Below are 23,605 nucleotides of genomic sequence, written 5' to 3' on the forward strand. Positions count from 1 at the left end.
ATGGAAAACCCTCCACAATCCCTTGGAAATCGCTCCTGCACAAATTATGCCCATTGTTAGAAATCTGCAGCATGCTTTTAGCCTGAGTTTGTCTGCCATCAGCTTCTGGTCATTAGCTCCTGTTAATGCTTTGCTTGCTTGACAGAAGAGGACCTCTGTTATCAAAGATTTATTACCCATTTGGGTACTTATGGATTCTGTCTGCATAAACCCTTAGCCTTTCCACTTACAGACTGACCTTGAGCCACACTCCAATCCACTTGCCTCCCAGCCCTCTGTTCGTTCATGTAGCTCTTTCATGGACGCCCTCTAAATTGTCCAGCGAGCTGGTGCTCTGCCTGGCAGAGTGGGGTGCAGCTTTGCTCCACAGCAGTCCCACCAATGCCAAATGCAGATGTTACAGGCCCTTCCTATTTCTGCCCAGTGTTTTTCTTCTCACTCTCCTGTGGATCACACACTACTCTTCCTGACCATTTTTGTTCTTTGGCTCCTTCTCCCTCCTTTCTAATGCTGGGCCTCCCATGCTGGAAGCACCGCTCACGTTCTCTGTCCCGACATCAGACTTTCCATTTGGCCACCAGACTGCCACTGCTCTTTGCTTCTGTCTGGCTGTTTATTTCCTTAATGTCACCCCTCTGTTTTTATGTAACTCATACGACTTGGCACTGGCAATTTAGACTTCCTCCCAGACACCAATAAAGATGTATACAAGAGGGGCAGATTGCTTGATGGTGTTTGCTCTTACAGTTGTGTTTTCAAACGTGCTCACTTCATTAGCTTTGAAAGTATAGAGCATGTCCCAGGTTATCTGGTATCGTTTAATTCCATAATCAAAGCAGAGCGGTGGGGTTTGAAACTTTGCTTCCCAACTTGCCACAAGGGACGCAAGAGCTGTACCGCAGCCAGGTTCACAGCGGGTGCTGGTGACAGAATCCACGTGACAGTCTCTGAAATAGGTACCAGACAGATTTTTTCCATAGATGTCCTGAATCCCACAGATCTTGGTCTCAGGCCAGTGCAGTGTCACACTATGGAATCATTTACCATGAGCCCTATAGCAACTGGCTGTACCCTTTTGCATGCTAAATCGTTTTCGTCATCCTAAGGATATGAAAGTGGCAAAAGGCTACGTGCCTAGCTGGCATGTACTCCTGTAAGTCTGGAGGCTTCAGGAGCACTGTCTCCATTTACACCAGCTGAAACACCACAGCTTGAAACTCACTTTTCTTGAGGATGGTCATCATGTATCTCCCTTTTAGAAAACAATTCTTCATTCTTCTCTTATTTATTTCATTTACTTGATATTTATGTATAGGTCTGTTTCAGTGACAGTGATGGATGGGCCAAGCCCACATTCCTCTCAAAAATCTTCCTTTTTTGCATATAAAAATGTAGACAACTGCTTTATTTTAATAGCACTGCAAAAGATTCTTTCAGTGGTCTGTAAGACTTCACCATCTGTTGAAGTATTTTCACTTGTAGGAAGACAAAACCCCTGTCTTAAAGCATTTACAACCTGAGGCCACAGAATACAAAAGCTTGAGGAGGTGGATGTTGTCACTGTAAGCACAAGCCTTTTTCCTTCACTTTTGTTTTTGCTCTGCTTCTTTTTGTTGCTGAAGAAATGCATGACAGCCATATGTGGCCCTCTGTCATTAACTGACAGTTTCAGTGCCTAAGGTTGGGTGGTGTAAACACCTTGCCATTGTCTAGCAAGCTCTTTTAGACCACCATCCTGTTCAAACTGTCCTGTATCTGTAGCACAGAATCTCAGAATCTCATAACAAGTAGATACAAGAGAAAACATGAGCTTACACCTTCAGGCTAAATCTGACTTGTAAAAAGGATTTCTCTTTCCAATTTTCTTCTGTTAACTCACACCTCTGCCTCGCGAAATGCCTCAGTAAAAGCATCTGCCAAGTACCAGCCCCTGACAGAGTGGGTTGAGTCAGGGAAAATAGTCAGCAACCATCTTTCATTCAGAAGTATGTGGGCTTTTCCTTGTGATAGTGAGGAATTCTGGAAGTTTAATTTGTGTCTTCTAACTTCCAGAATAGAAATTGCAAATCCTTGACCTGCTTATTTTTAATTGTTGGAAATTGCACTAAAGATCTTTTTTGTGGTAAGGCATGAACTGCAGCCAGGCAATACAAAAGCCCTTCTAATTCTCCATGTGATCTGACGTAACAATTCTTCATTCAGAGAAAGCCTCTTTCACATAGCCAATGGACAGAAAGCCCAAAAAATATCAGTGAAAAAGCTCAAAACAGGAATAGAGAATCTATAAGCACCAAAGGTTGGCCAGTGCCTAACATTTTGTCATCAAAAAAATATTAATGTCTGAAGTATCAGGAACTGAAAACCATGCTAAGGAAATGTTTAACAACTGGAGTGGACTAGTTACAGTCAGCTTCATCTTTTCTCTGTTGTTAGCATTATCAGCCTGAGAAAATCAATTGTACTTTCTTCTAATCATAATTTTAGCACAGGAACGTCCTTGGATTTATACGTACTCACCATTACATGTGGACTCTTGAGCAGGTGGGCAGCACTGATGTTGTCCTGAGGCAATTTACCTCTCACGCAGCTCTGGAGGTTATAAAATGTTTGAGGTTATAAAAAGCAACAACAAAGCTATCAAACCCATAGCATGGTCCTGGAATTGACAGGACTCCAGCAACTGCCAGTGAAAGAGAATAGTGTCAGTGCTGTAGTGTGCAGGGGTGGGAGGTGGGACCCACCAGCCCTGCTTCATTCCTTCAATGCCTCTTGGAGGTGGAATGGGACAATTTCTCTTTTAATGAATGCCACATCTCTCTTTGCTTTGTCTATAAAGATGCAGGCCATTGTCCAAGGATTGTGCTCTTTTTTCCTTGTCTTACATCTCTTTGGCGTTACTAATAAATCTAGCCAGAGCAAACGTTAGTAGTACAAATGTGTCATAAGCTAGGGTCCATCTTATAATCTTGGATACGCTTTTGTTCTTCTTATATGTATTCTTGCACCAGAATCTGGAGAAAATACATGGTCAGAGTGACTGTAAAATATGTGTTCAGTCCTAAATCTGCCCATAATGTTTAGCTTGCAAACACAGGCTTTCATCTTTCCACCTTGCAAGTCTCTTTCCAAAGGCAGAGATGACAAGTAAAAAAGCAATGTGATTCTGGGCATCAGCAACGTGAATGGCCAGCAAGGAAGGTTGTTATCCCGGCCTTATTTTAGCTTACTTTTGCCTTAAAGAAAAAGGAGTAACTATATTATTTGGTATTGAAACAAGCAGCAAGTGTAAACCTGACTTTGAAATACATTTATGGTGCAAATTTTTTAGAACAGCATGTGCTGAAAATAAGCAATGATTATAGATAGATGCAGTGACTGTATGTGCCAAGGCTACAGTTAAATTATGTATCTGTACCAGTTACATCCATCAGTGCACACAAAAAATTCTTCAGTCTTTGGCCTGTTGCTTGTAAAAGCTTGCATAGTGTTAATATTCAATGTTTAGCAAGAGTTGTTTTGTTTTCCCTAGCAATAGTAGCAAAAGGCTGCTGCACGGCTATTATTAAAATATGGTATCTTCATTCCTTTTTTCATTTCACAGCATATATAATTTCTGGCAAGGGAAACTTCATATATGAATTGCTAGAAAACATCTTGGAGAGCTATCTCATTAAATTATTATCTTGCAGAGAGATTTTTATCTGGCCTTTCTTCCATAGCCTATTGCAAGCAGTTTTTATATAATTCTCAAAACAGCTTGAAGCAAACACATGAAAAATGGATCTCATGGATGGGCTGAATGCCTTCTCCACTACAAATCCATGTCAACATTTTCTACCCTTAACAGCATCTTCTTTTTCGTATTGTTTCCAAATCTCAGGAATTTCTGATTTAGTTCTGTTAGATTTCCTAGCACCTTGAGAAAGTACCCAAAGACATCTAAACAGCGTGTCCAGTCCTTTTTGTCCTCTTTCAGATTTTCCTCTCTTCTACCTCCCTTCATCAGTGGCAGAAGTCCCTGATGATATGGCATATTCTTTAAGATAAGACCTCATAGTACTATGATTACAGCTTTACCTGTTCAACTGTGGGCTGAATGAAGTAGCTGCATGTGTTAGTTAAGTCAGCAAATGGTTGCAGAAGTCTGCCTGTGTCAGAGAAGGTTCAGATCTGCAGAGGCGACCATGAGGATGATCTTCAAGGCTTTGGAAGCTCCTGAGCCATGAAGACAAGGAAGCAAAGAAAGCATTTGTCAGGCTTTCTCAATCCCCTTTATGTGATGTTCCTCCCACTACTGGCCTGGTGTGACCACTTTTATTTTCTTGTATAGACAGAGGACAAAGCTCAAGGTTTTCCTGCTGTGGGCTGAGCTGGAAAGGCCAATTTCCACAGGCTCAGCAGTGTATCAGGGGATTGTCTCTGCTTAAGGAGTCTGTCATGATTCTCTTCTTGATAGGGGGTGGGAAGTGGGGGGCAAGATGGGTATCCGGCAAACCTCGTAGGGCAAGCAGGAGGCAAGATGATGGAATGTGCAGTATATCCATAAGGGTGGTGCAGTGTTAAAGAGGAATCTTTAACAATTAAAGTGAGAGTTGCATGGGTGAGGGAAGCTTTATGAGAAGGAGGTGAACATGTCATCTACAATTGAACAAATGCCGAGTGAGTGGTCATGATTAAGGTGTAAAAGAACCAAAAATCATAAAAAATGCATGTCAAAACCTGAGCTGCAGAAAGATCCAAAAAACTGTTTTTCTAAACATATTTATGTATGTAGTTCATTTTTTTCTTTTTTTTTTTTTTTTCCCTGATCCACAGGCAGCAACTGCATTCCAAAATAGAAAGACAAAGAAACTCCCAGCAGAACTGGTTACTTTTTCCAGAGCCATATAAGGAATATTTTGTTTCTTGATTACTAGTTCCACTCTGGCCCAGATATATAGTGACCCAGAATTATGATCATCTTCTGGCCACTAGGTACCCCTTGTGAATTGACCCAGAAAATGGTTGCATATGTCACAAAAAAACACATTGAGAAATGGCATTGATTCGCCTCTTCTGCGATTTAGGCAGTCTGTGGTAGAAGGAAAAAAGAAATGAGTCAAAGAAAATCAGTCACCCTCTCACCTCAAGAGAAAGCTGCCTGAGAGGGATGCGTGGCCCTTCAGGTCTATTCAAGCGGGTTCCTTTACTCTGCTCATCAGCCCACTGCCTCACACCGGTGTAGTAAGCGGTATGACTAATATGCAGCATATGTTGTTTGCTCTCTCATCCTCTCCAGAGGAAGCAGCATATGTGCCAGTGTGTCTTGTTTGATAGGATTTTCTGCTGCCTTTTTGAATAGAAGTGTTGCTCTGCACTGATGCTGGAGAGAGCAGCTCCAAACGGTGCAGACCCTGTGCTGAAGGGAAGATGGTGGGGTGTGGGACGGTGCTTAATTCTTGCAGCTGTTCGTTCCCCAGCCTCTGAAGAGTGGTAAAGTTTTGCCTGACATACAGGCAGGCTTTGCTCTGACCATATAGTGCTATCATGCAGTGAAATCATAACTGGGGTTCTCAGACCAGCACCTTTTGGCAATCACTATCTTTGCCTTAAGACAGAAAAAAATTAACCTTTTGAGCAAATCAGCAGGCTAGACATCAGGATAGCTAGAGAGCAGATTAAACATTTGGATGCACTTTCTGTGAGTTAGCTAGCAAGGCCCAGCCCCTTCTGCTGACGTCCTTCCTCTCTATCACACATCAGACTTTTCCCAGTGGAGCTGGAGAACAGGCTTCAATGAAAACTGCCTGTTTGCAGCTATATGGAGATTGCAGGCACCACAATCACTATTTCCTCTACCTGACCTGGAGCAGAAACTCCATCATCAGGATAGAAAGGTAGCCTTGTTGCCTAGCAAAGGTGGGATGATTTATCTCTGTCTCTAGATTGGTCCCTTTTCTTTGCTGCACAAGAGAATTGTTTTCAGACTTCCAAGGAGAATGAAGCCAGGCTAGAAATCACAGTGGATGTGTAAGAGCTGCTCTCCCAGGGAAGAGAAGGAGTCACAGGTTTTCTGTGCTTTTTGTTTCTGTGCAGCTCAGGACAATGGTTTTATCTGCCCCAATTATAGCCCTTGGGGCTACCTTAGGGACTGCAACTAGCATCCTTGCACTCTGCGGTCTCACCTGCTTCTGCAAATGCAAGCAACCTGGGAAAGGACTCTCAGAAAAGGACCAAGATGAGGACATGGAAAATACTAAGCCCAGTGTGCTTCAGCCAGCCCAACAAGTAAGACACGATCTCTTCTTTACTCTGTGATTTTTCTTTAAATGCAGAGGGTGGGAATGCAACTTCTCTGTTAGGCTACTCAGCATGTGATTTATACTGCTTATTTATCTGCTTACCGGGTTCAGGATCTAACAGCAGGTTAATGGGAGGAGGACTGAGGGGAGCACAGAGACGGGAGCTGGGCGACCCACAGAATTGCCAGAGCAGGAGACAGCTGCCACACTGCCAAAAAGAAAGCTGCTCATGGCAAAAATAGGGGAGGAGGACTGGAAATGCTGCTCAGCTGTCAAGCTAGATCACAAGGGAAATCATTTCCTGAGGAGAGAAGGCTGGACTTTACCAGGTGGCACGCAGCATTGTAAAGAGGAGATGACTCCTGCTGGGATCTCCTGTAACAGCTATTTCTCTGACTCTATTCACATTATCTTATGGTTCCTGCAGGATAGTTCCCTGTCAACAGCTGGTTTCTTGTGAAAATCATCCCTTCTCCTCCCTCTGCCCCTCTGATGGGGAATTAATTGTGTGTGAAGTTAAAATCAGGCATTGAAATGATAATAAAAATGCTACTGAGAATCTGGACTGTGAGGACCGGACAATCTCAGCACACTGAATTGCTTTTTTACTTACAGTAAGAACAATGCGATGTACCAGTAATATCAGGCATCCCCATGTGTCTTTCTGTCTTGTTATAATCCAAAAAATCCCCCGATTTATTTCTGAGCCTAATGAAAGAGAGAGCAATGGGAGTCATAGGACACTTTTGGTATGCTTATTATTGGAAGCTGTCATTCAAAGTCAAATTTTTGACTGATTTTTTTGGTTGACTATAGGCTTCAGCAGGAGCTATAGCACTGGGCAGTCTCTGAAAGTATTAGCTGTTGGCTGTTGCTTTTGGTGTTTTTATATGCCTAAATCCTTTTCGGTTTTATCTAGCCATTCAACCAAACGTTATGCCATAGCAGCCAAGTCCAAAGGCCAATGATCCACTGTATAAAAGTCTTTGTTTGCCTTTTAATTATCTGAGGTGCCTATTATTTTTGTATTATTAAGGAGTGTAGCGGGAGTCCTAATTGAACTTCTCTGTAATGCTTATAATTACATTTTCAGTCTCTCTCTTGATACTGCTCTTAGGCTCTCAGTAAAGAGCCCTGGCATCCTCATGCTCCTGTTGCAGTTTGTTCTGATGAAAGAAGACCAAGTCTACTAATTGTATTCATAAAAGCTGGCGCAGAATAGCATTACACTAGCTTCTATTTACTGGGGATGGGAGTAGGCTCCACTGGCCATGGCTGAACATCTGCACTGAGCTTAGGACTTCTCCAGAAATTGCTGCTAATTCTGAGCGTTCATCCACAAGCATGGCCAATACTGGTTTGCATTTGCCTAGGATAAATTTTACCTGCTATCTTCCTTGTCTTCTTCAATAGTTTTTGTCTATCTTCTTTGATAGTTTTGTCATGTCCTTTCCAGTCTCCTTTCTTGTTTAACCCATACAAGTGATTTGCCAACTCCTGTATAAAGTAGGATGTTGAGATTTTCCATATTTACTGTTAAAATGAATGAGAAATGTGTAACTTTGACAGTCATATCACTTTTCATAGCATTTTTTTCTAGCTGTTAGTGTCTGGGACAAAACTACCTACAGATAACTTCACCAATCTTTTCCTACAAGAGATTTTTTGTTGTTCTTTTAGCTTGAAAAACTCTTAAATCTTTACCCTAATTCAGTCATTGGAACGGCCATTTTCTTTTACACAACCTTCTGGGAAATATTTTAGTAAAGTATTAATCCAGTCTGGAGCTTGTCCTTCAGGCTGTCACCTCTCTTGCATGACTGAAATAACTACTAAGTCACCATGAAGTCCAGTTAAGCCCTCAAGTCCAATTAAGCCTGCAGTACCCAGCATATCATAGGTTATGGTCCTCACAATATTTCTACACTTATCAAGTTTTGCCTTAACTTAATCCAGTGTTTGACCAATACAGAATCAAATTATTCAACCTACCCTCAGTGCATCACTCTTTCTTGAATGATTGTTGGCTTTCAGCATTGTAGACTTTCTAATTAGAAGCATGACTCCTAATGTTACTGTTTTGTTGTTTTGTCTTTTTTTTTTTTTTTTAAAGAAATTTGGTCTTATTATAGCAGCCGAATGAACATTCTGTCAGAGAAAGTGCAAAATGTTCTTAGTTTGCATATTCTGTATGTTTAACAATTCTTTCCAATTAAAATAGTTTTGTTGCCAGGAACATGCATTCACTCTCCTGTCACTGATTCAGAATTAGTCTATATTCCTTGAAGGAATGAAACTCAAATTGAGTTCTGAGCCTGTGTCTCAGTTTTATCATCTCTGTCTACGTTTATAAATTGTCCTGTCAGGACTTTTTTCCAACTGCATTAGTACACTGTATGTCCTAGTCAGTGTTTGGCATACTTAATTATTGAAGCCTGTCAGGGCCACTGATTCTGATAAACAGAGATGACAAAAGAAAGATGAAGCAAGACTGCATTTTATCCACTTGGCATGTCTCCCATGACACTGATGCTTGTATTTGCTATAGATAGAGGCTCCCCATGGACATGCCCTGCATATTTGAGAAGGAAGAGTTCAAACACAAAGATACATCTACAGAACAATTAATAAGTGCTGTAAATTTGCAAAGTGTCAGCAATGGGTGCAGATTAAACATGCCTAAACACATCCAGCAGTGGCAGCAATCTAGTGCATTGTCTGAGTGATGCTGGGCAGGCACCCAGAAGGGTTAGCTGGAGCCTCCTAGCTAATTTTGTTTTCTTCGCTTTCACACGTTTTATGCAGAACTATATGAGTTTTCCTTTATTTAAGATATCGCTGCTGATTTGCAAAGGGAACTTCCATAGGACATTGCTCTGTAACTAGATTAGCAGACAGCACTTGGGTACAGAGCTGGCAGCAAAGATAATAAACAGAAGCAGATGCAGTTGGAAGAGGGGGTGGGCTAGTCCCACTGTGCTTGCATATGTCTCTCATCTCTAATTCTGCAGAGCAGACAGACTAGAAGAATATTTAGACCCAGTGGAGCTCTTAGTCGCTGTGTGCTGATGGATTTCCTGACTAAATGTCTGGCTTTTAGTAAGTGGAGAAAAGATTATACTAACAATACCTCACATTTGTATAGTGTTTTTCATCCCAAAGGGTCCCAAAGTGCTTCATGCACACAGCTACCCAGGCATGCTGATCTGGTGTGATGCTCAGTGGCTAGTAGGAGAGCACGCTTATACAGAGGGTTTGGGAGAGAAAGAACAGCAGGCACTGGCTGCCATGGCAGGTACTTTGTGCATGTTAGGAGTCTTTGCAGAACAAAGATGACCTATTTTTTTTCAAGCTATTGTCTAGTTTTTCCTAACATATTTTGTTTGGTTGGTCTGTTTTAATTTTGAAGAATAGAAAACTGCATGTGAAACTTGGATGAGTAATTTCAAACTTCCTATGTATTTTAGTACTGATGAGGCTCACATCTCTAAAACAGGGATCTCACTACATTTTTATTATAGACCAGCACTGCATGACTTACATAATATCTAAGCTCAGCTGAATGCTAGGTGGGGATCTGCACACAGTGAGGTGTTTCTTTTTCAACTCCTATTTCAGAGTCCTTGAAATTAGACGAGAAAATGCTGTTATGTAGTAGACTTCCTAAACACCAGTGTACTGGCTGTCTTGAGAAGATGGAGTCTCTGACCTAATTAGCTCTTCACCACTGCCAAGTCCATGTAACTGTAGTGCCATGGTCTCCATAAGCAGAGTATGACGAAAGAGCTACAGTCCAAGACCGCTCTCTTTCTTCAGCTCTGTTTCTTAAGGAATAGGTATGCTCCCTCAGGACATCTGAACTGGGACCACAAAGTCCCAACACAGACAAGTGCCTCAGGGCACCATCTACATTCATTATTAACAGGAAACAATGAGACTAATGAAAAACTTTAATTACAATTACGAATGCCTCTTGGCTCTCCCTCACTCTAAACTTAATGCAGAATAGGTTGGCAGGCAGTGGGGTTGGAGTGAATCCCTCTGCACAGTAATCAACCCAAACGGCAGTTTTACTTCTCCTTTTTGTCTTCCATGCTTTCGAAACATTAATAGAATCTGATGAGAGGGTCAGAGTCATTTGCTAGTCAACTTTTGTTCTGTTGATGAATTCAAATATAAATGAATCAGGAATGATTTCAGTTGTGAGCAGAGGGGATTCTTTCCTGGGACGTAAAGAAAACATGACTGTTATATTCCACTGATATATTTTTCGTTGTTTGAGGAGAACATAATTCTTTGTGCCAGCCTTTGCCCAGTCTGCCTGGGCATTACACCATCTTTCAAGTTCTTCCATTGATACCATGGTCAGCAATCAGCAGGGAAATAAAATGTTAAGAAGTAACTCAGACAAATCAAAATGTCAATCCCTGTATAATAAAGGAGAACTGTGTGTCTGAGGGTCAGGTGGGGCTCTGGTCCTTAGAAACAACAGGTGTTTCTTGCTGCAACCAAACATCTGTAGAGGAGTGACTCTGAAAAGACATACACCAAGTAGAATGGTAACAGATTTGGCAAGAACATCTGGGCAGCAGCTTCTCTAACCAAAGAAATAATGACAGTAAGAATGACCAAGGGCACCATATTTTCTCCCTTTGTCTCAGCTCATTTAACACTGAAAGAATCAGAAGAATTAGTGCAAAGTAATAAACAACGTTTTAATTTTCAGTTCAACGTTAAGAAAACAGCAGAGCCAGTCCAGCCTCGACCACTCCTGAAGTTTCCCAACATTTATGGCCCCAAACCAGTGGTAACTTCGCCTGAAATTGTTAACTACACACAGTATTCCTTGAAGACAACAGAAGAACCAGTTACTGGAAAACATACTGTTTTGGATGAGAACAGGATGAAGATACAAGTCAATGAAGAGCTTTTTGTTCTCCCTCAAAACGGTAAGAACATTTGGTCTTCAGACTGGGTGTAGATCTGTAACACTTTTGAGCATAATGTGATTGTAATTAGAGAAATAAACACTGAAATGAAGAGATGGGGTGCTTTTCACTCTCTTATCATGAACATTATGAGTTCTATTTTAAATATATGTGTTTACTAGAAAGTAATCATGGAGCACATCAGGACATTCAGATAACAAAGACATAATTGAAACTATTTTTTTTTCTCTAAAAGTGCAAGAATTGCACTCTTGTGTTGAAGAATCTGTCTCAATGGAAGCAGACATTTTGTAGAAAAACATGTATTTAGAGTAAAGTTTTAGTGAAAGCAGTTGCCACAGTATGGGTGGAATACTTGGCTAAAACTAGGCAGAATTGCTCCTCCAGAAGAAATGCTAGCTGTCCAGCAACTGTCCCTGTCAGGGACATCGGCAGCATTGGTTCAAACTTGTACTTTAGTTTCCTTGCTTCTTTACTTCCACCAGTTCTGTGAGATGGTCTTGGTTGGTTGTAATGTGAAGTGAAACCAAAGGCTGACACCTAAGACCTTTTTGCCAAACAGAATTCTTGTTTTCCAGCCAGCCCAAATGGTAGCATGCCAAAGCCTGGAACATAAGATTCCTGGAGCATACAAAAAAATGCAATGTTAATTATATACATCTGGCAGCAAGTCTGGGTTGCTTCCATACTGATTTTTACCTTCACAGCTGTCTTTTTAACAGCATAATTGACTCTTATGGTTACCATGTTACCACATTAATGAAACCTTACTGAAGATTTGCCAGAGGCACAATGCCATCTGTCATGATTTTTTTTTAGAGCATTTATTTTTTAAAATTGCTTGAGATTATATTTTTGTCCTTCGGGGAAGAGGATTGCCACATGCATCCCTACACCCTGAGACTTATGAGTATGCAAAATCAAGGAGTACTATGGGAAGCAGCTGCATTAGAGGAAAAGACTGTCTGAGCCACATCCTTCAGTGTCAGGAAGAATATTACAGGGTGGAGAGCCTGAAGGATGATTGCTGCGTGCAGGATAAAGCTTTACATAAGTGTGTTGGTGTAAGAGCCTCTCTGCACTGGTAATGGCACAAGTTTACTTCCTTCTGTGCCTGATTTCATAGCTCAAGTATTGCTGAAATTAAGCCAGATTTGTTGCATTCTCCTTTTGGTACCACATTGAACAGATACGGACCATGGATGAAACTTTTAGGAGGAAATGTGCTGGTCTCATTATTGTTGTCTGTGTGAGTCAGGACCGACCTTGCAGACAATAGATTTTGATGCCAAAAAGCTGTGGCTTCCCTTTTGGTCTTGCCATTTGCTTTATTTCAGTATGAAATATGTAGCCAGCTTCAAAATCACATGTGGAGAAACTGCCTCAAAGCTTCCCAAGCTCATGATCTTTAACCTGGTTAAATGCTACATGAATAAATGTCATATTGGCCTTCTGCATGACAAAGACTGTAGAGTTAAACTAAAAAAAAAAAAAACGTTATAGAGGTCTGAATTAATGCAGAGAAGAACACAAGATGCAATTCAGCAATGTGTGTAACAAAACAAACAACAAACCTAAACGAAACAGTATAAAACGATAGTGTAGATAAAAACAAACAAAAAAAATATATAAAACAAGAGTGTAGTTTAAGCACCTTGACTTAGGCACAAGGTAAAAGAGCAAATCTGTGAAGCAACGTAGAGCACACAATGGTGAAGAGAGCAGGAAGCTTGTCTGGGTGCTGTAGAAGACCTGAAAGTGTGAGAAGAGAGAGCAAGAAGGAGATTCGGTGAGGGAAGAAGAAGGAACAGAAGTGATATTCCTGCATACAAAGTGCAGGCATAGTAAGACATTTAGAAGAGTTGAGTCCAGACATGGTGCGTTTGTCCTTCTTGGAAGGTGAAGACTTGCTTGCTAATGGGGTTACTTCAGTTTCAGGTGTGGTAAAAGACGTGTGTGTCACGGAGCACTTGAACCCCGAGAGGGCAGCCAGCTGTAACCAGGTCCCTGAACTGCGCTACTCCCTCACATACGATCAAGAAAAAGCTGAGCTGCGTGTGGCCCTTCTGGAAGGTAAGGGGCTGAGTTCTGCTACTAGTGATTCTCTGTCTGGAAGGTACAAGACACCTTCTGATTTTATAGAGAGTTCCCCTCCCACATTAAAATCAACATATTTCCCCAGAACTGCTGGATGTTTCATTGGCAGCTGCATTTGCAGAATAGAAATACCTAGAGATGTCAGTGCTCGAATGAATGTGCAGGGCATGGCTTGGGAGCAATCTGTTGCACAGCTCAGAAGCAGAAGCCAGGAACCAGGATGGACTCCTCTAGTCCCAGCCCTGGTACAAAGCAACCTCTTATTTAATTTTTACTTTGGGGATAGGGGAGGGGATCTGCTATCTCCTTCCTCTCTGTGACTTCTTATCTTCAACATGACCCACTCCCTACTGCCTCTTGCTCAGGCCAAGTTAGAAGGTGAGTTGTAGACACCAGACTTACCCTATAGGCCCCTGAGGAAGAAGGTTCCTCTGGCACTGCCTGGCCAGGCGGCTGGGCTCTGCGGCACTCTCTGAAGTAGAGACTGACAACCGTAACAGCTTCTCTCTTCAGGGCTGGAGCTTCATCGGTTCCTCTGGGAAGGTAAAATAAGCTGACTGAATAATTCATGCACAGTGCAGATCTCTGTGGAAGCCTAATCAAATCACACCCTCTGAAGTGAGAATTGAATGGGTGCTAAACGGCGGCTGCTGCTGTGGGCCGACTGGAGCAGCAATCCCTCCCACAGCCTCTGCTGCCCTGCAGGGTAGATGCCCTGGGCTGCCGGCATGGCCCTTCTGCAAGCCTGCTCCTCCCTGGGTGCCCCAGTGCCACTCAAGCTGTGTCTGCTCTGCTCCCCAGCTCCTCTCCCCCAGAAATCAGGGGACTACAGTTTTCTGTGGGGCCTGGCAGCTCGGGAACAGCTCTCCTCAGACTGACTGCAGCAGGGACTTCAGTTTTGCCCACGGAGTCCTGCTGTTCCATGACCCCTCTAGGGAAGGAGTGCTCCTCTTGCTGCACAGAAGGCAGTGTAATTCTCTTGATGCAGAAGAGGAGCATAAAATGCCATTCTCATTCTAGACTTTTCAACATAAAAGGGATATAAAAATAGGGATCAATGTCTCTTGACACAGATCTTTTGGGCTGTGGGGTGGCTTCTGAAGGAGTTATTTGCCAGAGGTTGGACAAGCAGAATGTAATAACCCTTAGGCATATCCCGCCCTGGCCTGCAGGTGTGGATGTGTGCCAGGAGAGAGCTCTCTCCCGTCTCTGATGCCTATGAGTGACAATGCTGCTTCTAAACCTCTTTAAGAAGCTTTCTTTGTGTGCCAAGGTAAAGGTAAATGAGAGCTCCCTGTCCCTGTGCCATGCTGTGTCTCATCTCATTGCTGCTCTGCATCTTCAACAGAGCATGTTTCTTTGAACTCAGGTGATGGTCTCCCAAACACCAACAGCATCCTTCTGCAGCGACAGAAGGACAAAGACATTGTGCAACATGAGGAAAACACCACAGCATGGACTCATGGCTTAGTCTGCTCTGTGCAAGCAGGAACTGGAGTCAGTGTCTATGTGGCTGTTTTATTTTATGGCTCTTATGAAATAAGCAATTTAGCCACCAATATTTATGGGCTGTCTTTTATGAGAGGTCCTTAAAGTCAATCCTTCCTTTCCAGCTATGCATGGCAGAATGAGCGGTGACCAGGATGCTGGCTGCCATTGCTACATACTGGGCACACTGGTGAGCAAGTCTGGCATTGCTGAAGCCCAGACAGAGCTGAAGAAGAAGGTGCTTCACACCCTCTGGGAGGAGGTCTTGCGGTTCCCATTAACCGAGGAGGAGATGCCAGAGGGGACACTGACTCTCACCCTGAGAAACTGCGACAAGTTCTCCAGACACAGCATTGTGGGGGAACTCAAACTGAGCCTTGCTGACATAGAGGACTCCTTTGGGATGGCCCAGTGGGAAAGGCTAAAGATGCCAGAGAAGGTATGGACTAAGTCTGTGTTGGTAGACCAGAAACTACTTTTTTTTTTTTGGAAAAAAACCTCCAAAACTCTCCAAAAAAAAAAAAAAAACCAGTGTTTTTTTGGAGAAGAGAAGCCCTCTTCCAAAACAGCTGCATGTCCTTGGGTGGGTGGCTCTGTTCATTTGTGCCCAGGTTTGGCCAGGTGATGTGACTGCAGAGGTCACTTAGCACTGCTATGTGTTGACCTCACCATCTCAGAAAGCAATCAAAAGCCCATGAACCCAGTCCCTGCATCTACAACTCCCAGCATGTGTGCCAAAGCTCTCTTTCCCCCTCCCTCAATTACATGACAATCTGACACTGATATCTGCAATTCAAAGTCTATGTTTAGAAGATACGTGAGTTTCTGTGTGTTAATGATGCAGGGACTGTGGTAGCAAAAGTTCAGCGACCAGACTGTGCCTACACTGCAGGAAGGAGGGACTCTGCCGCGCTGGGTGGGGTAGGGTACATGGTAGCAATTGAGTGAGCCCTTAGCTATTCAAGTGAAACACATTGATGGGACCAAAATGCTGAACTGAAGACAAGGAGCCGTTCCTCCTCAGTACAATCAGCCCAGCAGCGCTATTTGTTCTGGCTGATGTCAAAATATCACCCATTGCATTGTATTTTTTTTATTATTATTATTATTTTTTTGGTGGGCGATGTTGTTGTTTTGTTTCGTTTTTTGTTTTTATGACAAAACTTATCTTTCTTTTGTTATCCACATCTTCCCAGTCGCACAGACAGGGAAAATAGGGGAAAGGATTCCAACAGTATTTGAAGTATGTACAGGGAGTGCCTCATTTGTATTAACATTTTACAAGCAAATTTCCTCAGGAACCTTTTCCCTGCTGTAAACTAGATTATTCTAGCAGCAGCAATATGCTTAACAACATAGCAGCAGGACACTGCTATTGTTGCTTATAGTACATGGCTACAAACAGCTACCTACTGTACTCTGGTATGGCACAAGGTGAGTGATGCAAAATAACGCTAGTGTTGTTGCTAACCCTGCTATAATAAATTATTGCTTGTCACCATTGGGGGTGAGAGCTCTCCACTGAGCTGGTCATAGTCACAGAGTAGATTGTTTCTGATTTCCAATATTGCTAATTTATCTGATCACCACTTGAATGCTAATAGAGCCACCTATTCTGAAAAAAAAACTCTGGCAGAGAAAGGGGCAGAAGAAATAAATGGGTGGTCTGAATCAGTTTCATAAAGCAGAAGGCTAAATAGGTACCTAATAGCTGTAAATTGAACTGAGACCCCAGATTGTTGCTTCAAAAAAAGATGTCCAAAAAAAACCCTATTCCAATATAAGCCATAATAATTTTAATTCCCAGACCAAGATAGACAGAGCTCTCTCTGATCCCTAATCTACTGTAGTATCTGCTTTGTAAACAATACCCAAGAAGCAGCCAGTCCACGGCAATGGTCAGTTTTCACTCATATACCTGACAGAGTCCTGACATACTGGGTACTCTGGGACACACAGAAACAGGACAACACTCATTGCTTCTCCAGGCTGACAGCACAAAGTTACCACTAACAGTACTGCTGAACAGTGCCCCAGTTTGAGCTGAGGATGTGCAGTGGAAGCTGAATTTGCATCATCTGGGACCTGAGAGAGCCAACCATTGCACAGATAGCTTATATACAGATCCTGAATCATTCATTGAGAACCAGAGCGGGAGGAAGTGAGGAAGAGCTGATCAAAAAAGAGCAGCTATTTTTGACAGCATCCATCTAGGAACAAAGTTACTGGTCTTTGTTTAAAGTCTGACATTTCCTTGAAAAGCTGTGTGCTGCAGAATTTTTATTCCTAGCCTCCCGGTAATTCTCCCACACAAGGAAGAGCTCAGAGGGAAGCTTACAGCTAACCAGGTAGTGCAATTAGTATTCAGGAATTCATGGAGTGCTGTGAGCAATGCAAAACATAGATACTGCAGACTGATATCCTTATCTTGTCTTCCTTCCCTCCCAGTGCTTTGCTAATGACAGTGATGATAGCGGCTGCTTGCATAGCACCTTCCCTTTTGTGATTTCATGGTGCCTTGCACATGTAATTCACCGATGACCCCCTGATGCCTGTTATCCTCAGTGCACAGAAAGGAAGACTGAAGCTCTGGCAGTTGCGTGAATTCGCTAGGCTGTAGCACAAAGTGCTGGTTATGAATTTACAAGGGAAAAAACTAACAAACACAACAGAAAGAGTGAGAAGGAAAGGTACCCGTGGCTCAGTCTCTTCATGCAAAACTCCAGCAGAAACCAACCATTACAGGTTTTGGTTTCATGTGGATACAGGCTGGTCAAGAACTTGATCAGAACATAAGAGGCTAAAAAGCCATAAGCATAACATGTGATGTGTGTGTACAATGTGTGTGTACAACATGTGTGTGTGCACGTGTGCATTCACACCTGCCACCCTCTCTCTACCTCTCAACCTTTACTGTATCTATCTGTGCCTGGAGGTAAAGGAACCTTATTATAGCCAAGAGCTATAGAGTGAGACCTGGTAAGATACAGGGCGGATGCATAAGCAAAAAAAAAACAGTTTATAATTTGACTTAAACTGTGTTTTTGTATTGAGGTGGTATTTGGATTGGTCCCTCCATGTACAAACACCTATTCTGTTGTCGTGGACACACAGCCACTTAAATCTGCCTCTGCTTTTGTGTTTCTTATTCTTAGATTCACTTGCATTTAGGATAGGATTTCTGTAAGTGAAACACATACAAGCCTTTCCTTGCTACCTGAGTGTATGAAGGAAGATTTACTTGTGCTGATTGGGGATTGAATTTCAGGCTTCCCTGCTAATGGCCTCCCACCTGATTTGTGCGGGACAAATAAATCATTCAAAGCAGACACTGAGGACAGCTATGCTTTCTGGAGACTCAATCAGCTCACAGGGAGCGTACAGGGGGCCTGTCCTTGCCTGTTGCAAGAAACCCGGTGAAAACTTAATTTGAAATATTTATGGCTCACTTAAAACGGCAAGTGGAGAGCACAGAAATGGCCTGGAGAAGGGCTGTCTGCCCTAAAGCTTGTAGATCACGCTAAGGAGTCCAAAGGGAGTCTATTGAATTGACATTGGCTTTCTGTGACTCTTCTGGGTCATTAACCACACACTAAAACAGATTTCTGTCACAAGCTTGCACTCACCAAGAGAGTAGCCATTCCCTTTCGCCCCTCGCCACAGGCCCGCAGCTTCTCCTCATCCAGCCCCTGCCAGGCCGCAGCGCTGCTTTCCTAGGCGAGGTCAGGTCCTGGCGCGATCGTTTCCCTCCTGCTCTGCCTACGGGGATACTTGTGCAGAGTGAGAGACGGGAGGAAAGGTCAGGAGGCTAAGAGGCCAATTGCTGATGGGAGGAAAGGAATAAAAGGACAGAACAAGCAAGCAAACAAACAAAACCCACTGCCAACAAAAAAAACACCACAAACAAACAAAACAAAACAAAACAAAACAAAACAAAAAAAACAAAAAAAAACCAACCACCACCACCACCAACAACAACAAACAAAGCACGGTCTCCTGAAGTGAATGCTTGATTGTTCAGAGCATTTGACCCGGAGGAAATCCCACCTGGGCAGCAGGGCTGTTCACAGGCTGAGGGAGGACAGGCCAGGAAGGAAAGGGTAAAACTGACAGAGGGCTTTAGGTTGGCTGTTGTTTTTTCTAATACCAGATAAGGGTTAAAGAAGGTTCAACACTGGCTCCAGAGTATGGCTGTGTGGCACAATCCAAGGTATTGCTTGGCAGTTAGTTAGTGGAACCTGCCGCCATGTCTGGTCAGAGCCCCCTCACACAAATGACAAGCGAATTATGAAAAGCAGTAATGGAAGTAGGGGATATAAATAAAGGACAGCTATATAGTTTCTCTTAAAACAAGTATCCACCTATTTGCACACAGTTCAGTCCCAAATTCTTTTCTTCTTACTAAATATGACACTAAAAGTAGCTGTTGGGAAGCAGTTGCTTTCCAGCAGCAGAAGAAAGAAGTAACCCATGTGAGCTGGGCCTTATGAGTGAAGGAACCGTCTCAGACATGTTTCCTGGTTTATTCTCACCCCTTTTAATTTTAAAGACTCCTGTAGAGAGACAACTTGGTCAGTCTATGACTTTACACCCATCCCCTTGTACTATTCAGTTTTCCTAATGTTATGGCCCAGATTGTATCAAAAATTAACCCCTCCTGTATCTTCATTTCCAGGAGCCATCTACAGGCCATGGAGAGGTTCTGCTGTCTGTCAGCTACCTGCCGGCAGCTAACCGCCTGCTTGTGGTGATTATTAAGGCTAAAAATCTCCATTCCAAGCAGCTGAAAGATCTACTTGGAAATGGTGAGTGGAATAGTGAGTGGAACAGCACTAAACAGAGATTATTGTTTCTGCTGTGCCTAGAAAGAAAGTGGGGAGGATGGTATTTGGCAGAAAAAATATATTTGGCTTAGAAAGCTAGAGACTTAATAGTTTTTAAAAGTGAAAACCAAAACCCCCAAGATCATATTCTATCACTCAGCCTGATGTCATCAGTTAAATTTCCCTTGTGTTCATTCTATTGCATGATCTCTCTCTGCTTCTTCTATAGATGTTTCTGTCAAGGTGACACTGAGGCATCAGTCCTTGAAGCTGAAGAAGAAGCAGACCAAACGTGCAAAACACAAGATCAACCCTGTCTGGAATGAGATGATCATGTTTGAGGTGCCTCATGAGCTGCTGCGTGCCTCCAGTGTGGAGCTGGAAATGCTGAGCCAGGATGCTGCTGGCCAGAGCCATGTGCTCGGCAAGTGCAGCCTGGGATTGCACGTCACAGGAACGGAGAGGAACCACTGGGAAGAAATGCTGAGAAACCCCAGGAGACAAATTGCCATGTGGCACCAACTCCACATGTAGGTACACCATGATTACTGCCAACCAGATTTCCACCAAGCCTCTGAGCGTGGAGGAATAAGCTGCATTTCACCTTCCACCTTCCCATACACAAAGCGGCCTGGCACAGCATTCTTCTTAGGCCACCCTCCCTAATTTCCTGCCAAAAGAATGCCTCATGATAGCCCAGGGAACTGTCTGGAAAATGTATTTAGAGGACAATCTCTCACCCAATCAAGTGGTCCTCTGAAAAAGGGGCTTGGCTGTCTAGATGGTTTGAATTACTTTTATTAGCCTGCCCATTGACATCTCTGTGAGGTCCCTGTTTCTGTAGAGGAGCAGAGGGAAGCAGAGGAATCATGGAAATTTAAGCTGCTCCTTGGCATCTGGCACTGTCACCCAAGTTTCTGTTGAGGGCTGGCTCCATTATTACAACATGCAGCAGCCATTTTGCCAGCCACTGTCTTTCACAATGCTTTATAAGATCGTAAGAAATGAAGATCACAACATTAATGTTGACTCCTGACCCGAAGTAGTAGTATGAAGGAAAGAGAGAAGCCATGTGGAAGCATAGACCAATTTACAGTAGATGGATATCTAGAAATAGAGAAAACAGAAGAGAGACAGTCAATACTATCATCCTGTGTAACCTTTGAAGCAAACACTGCCAAATAAGAAGTCAAATACTTTCCTTCACTTTTGTTTCCTAGAGTGTTCGATATCTTAGATTTAAGGTTCATAAAAATTGTTGAAAGCACAAATGTTTCATGATCCTATGATAGAATACCCGTATTTTCTATCTTTCTATAATGTCACCCAAAAGACCCTAAACATGGACAAACAGTTATTATGGATGTTACCTCCAAAATCTTGGACCAAATCCTTCTGCTTACTGACAATTTTTCTGTTTGGGAATTTCTGATCTGGAAAAGTCTCAAATACACTAATTATAATCCAGGCAGCATCTAAGACTAGACAAAATAAGTGGGATCATTTCATACCTTAGCAAATGATTGATGGTTTTGGTTTGACAGTTAACTATGACACTCAAATCCTCATACCAGCATTACTTGAAGACAACCCTTAAGAACTGTGATGAATTTCATCACTTCCAGACAGAAGGAATTCACTGACCAGACAGACTCTCTAGGGCTGTTTTTTTGTGTGTGCACTTTCAAGATTTGACGTGGCTTAAATGTTACTGTTTACTCTCCTTTTATTGTCTAGATGGACTGAAAAGCTGGAATTGGCAGCAATGATGTTATGACCTCAAATGCACACTGCTTGTTCTACCACTTTGTTTCAAGTAGTAGACACAGCTTTGAGGGACATGCATGGGGACAAGACATCTAAAAATATGAGAACTGAATCATATGGTTTGTAGCACTGAAAAACTCTGAGAACTTTTTTTTTTTTCCCCAGGGTCAGCTTGACCCTCTATTTATTTCAAAATATTAAGCTAGGCTTTATCTAGAATCCATCCCATTTTACTGGTTTAGTCAAACAAGTCTAGCAAATTGTCATGTGAAGGATACTACCCTGTAGAGAAAGTGAAAACAACCAGAATCAGTCTCTGAAAACTGGCTGAAGTGCCAGGCACAGAAGTTTATGAACAGAGGGGTGATGTTCAGCTGGAAGCCACTCACTATTATTGACTGGGGCTGGTATTGGGACCAACTCTGTTTAACATCTTCATTAAAGACCTGAACAACCGGATGGAGTGCACCCTCAGCAAGTTTGCTGAGTTTGATCCTTGGAGAAGATCAGAGAGAGAGAGAGAGAGAGAGAAGAAGAAGGAAGGAAGGAAGGAAGGAAGGAAGGAAGGAAGGAAGGAAGGAAGGAAGGAAGGAAGGAAGGAAGGAAGGAAGGAAGGAAGGAAGGAAGGAAGGAAGGAAGGAAGGAAGGAAGGAAGGAAGGAAGGAAGGAAGGAAAAAATCCTTTTTTACTGTGAAGATGATCGAACACTGGAACAAGTTTCCAAGAGAGGTTGTTGATCCTTGGAGACACTCAAACCTGCCTGGACATGGTGCTGGACAACCTGCTGTAGTTTACCCTGGCTTGAGCAGGGATGGGGCTGGACAAGATGAGATCTTCAGAGGTCCTTTCCAACCTCAGTGATGTTGTGACTCTGTGAGCAAATCAACAAGGTCAAGGTACACTGGAAAACATTATTCATACACTGCTATTCCCATTATAGGTGGTGTAGCCAGAAGTTACAGGATCACTTTGAAGAAAGTGGTAAAAACAGCTTTGACCAAGCAAACAAACAGAAAAGCAAAATATGCCAATGACTCTTATACCTAATGATTTCATCTCTGATATTGCTCCACTGGCTAGGGGGGATTTAAACAAAAAAGGAATAGGTTTTTTTTTTGCTCTATGGGCTTTTGTTTATTAAGAAAAAGATGTAGGATTCTGTGAATAAACTAGACACAGCAGAGATTTAGTTGATAGAGCATTCTTACTAGTAGCTGTGTTCATGATTTGTCTGTATGTGTTCCTATAGATTTGGAATAATGTTTTCCATTTAAGTGCAAAATTAGTTGTCATGTTGGCGTACTCTACCTATAGTTTTCTGGCAGTGCTGCAGTTTTCTTCTTTCTTTTTAGGATAATGATAAGAAGGATAACTTCATGGTATGATGCTATTTGGCTGGCACTGAAAGCCTGAAGGGCCAAATATTTGTCTTGCTTCCAAGAGATTTCTCTAGTTCTGCCTCCTGCTTATTTTAATGAGCCTTTTATAACGTCTTGGTGACTGATTGTAAACAGCATTATCTGCCTCTGCCCCTGGTGATTTTGGCACACCCTGTAATTAGATAGCAATCCTACAGCATCTAAGAAATAGCCCCTTGAAATCTGATTTTGCTGTGAAAAAGAATAATGTCCTCTTTTACAGCAGAAAAAGATGTATATACAGATGAACACAAAACTTTCTTAGGGGCAAAGTGGTGGCATTCATGTTAAAGACTAGTGTTGTTCCCTCCTTTGCTGCATCAGAATTGAAATGGACAAGAGGAGTACAAATGTATGCATCTCTCCTGGTTCGACCTTTTTTGTTTTCTGGCATTTTAGCCTGGGAAGAATGTTTTTTGCATTCACCATAGTCTTAACAACCTGCCAGGTGTTGGTTTAACGAGGCAGCTGTTTGTTCAGGGACTAAAAGGCAGTGCAGTTAAGGGTGCTGGCTCCCACGAGCAGAAGGAATGCTGCGTACGTGTGGTACTGGAGGGGCAGGGACGCCCAGCCCGGGCCCTTTTGAACTCTGTTAATAGGGGCTGTTTGTCATCACATTCCTGCACCTGTCCAGGACCCTGCCCTTATCCCAGGTAACCAACCGCCTGTATCACATGTTTAGCCATGCTTGTATGTCCCTGAGCCCCGGCACCCCGTGGGCCACAGGAGCTGAGCAGGCCCAAGGAGATGAACTGTGCAGTTACTGTGGTAGATGGCAACAT

General features: G+C 42.7%; 1 protein-coding gene across 2 annotated transcripts; it reads left to right on the forward strand.

The window, feature by feature from the left end:
* Positions 1–5,720: 5,720 nt before the first annotated feature.
* On the forward strand, positions 5,721–23,524 carry SYT13 (synaptotagmin 13). 2 transcript variants are annotated; one of them, XM_013193802.3, is made up of 6 exons: positions 5,721–6,267; positions 11,008–11,230; positions 13,163–13,303; positions 14,941–15,254; positions 19,491–19,620; positions 19,868–23,524. In XM_013193802.3, the coding sequence occupies exons 1-6, from the start codon at positions 6,085–6,087 to the stop codon at positions 20,170–20,172; spliced, it is 1,296 nt and encodes a 431-aa protein (XP_013049256.1). In that variant the 5' UTR covers positions 5,721–6,084; the 3' UTR covers positions 20,173–23,524. The 2 variants fall into 2 exon arrangements, with proteins under 2 accessions (XP_013049256.1, XP_013049260.1); XM_013193806.3 differs by having other exon boundaries at positions 5,722–6,267; positions 13,169–13,303.
* The last annotated feature ends 81 nt before the right edge of the window (positions 23,525–23,605 follow it).

This window comes from Anser cygnoides, chromosome 5 (assembly GCF_040182565.1).
Source record: "Anser cygnoides isolate HZ-2024a breed goose chromosome 5, Taihu_goose_T2T_genome, whole genome shotgun sequence".
NCBI lineage: Eukaryota > Metazoa > Chordata > Aves > Anseriformes > Anatidae > Anser > Anser cygnoides.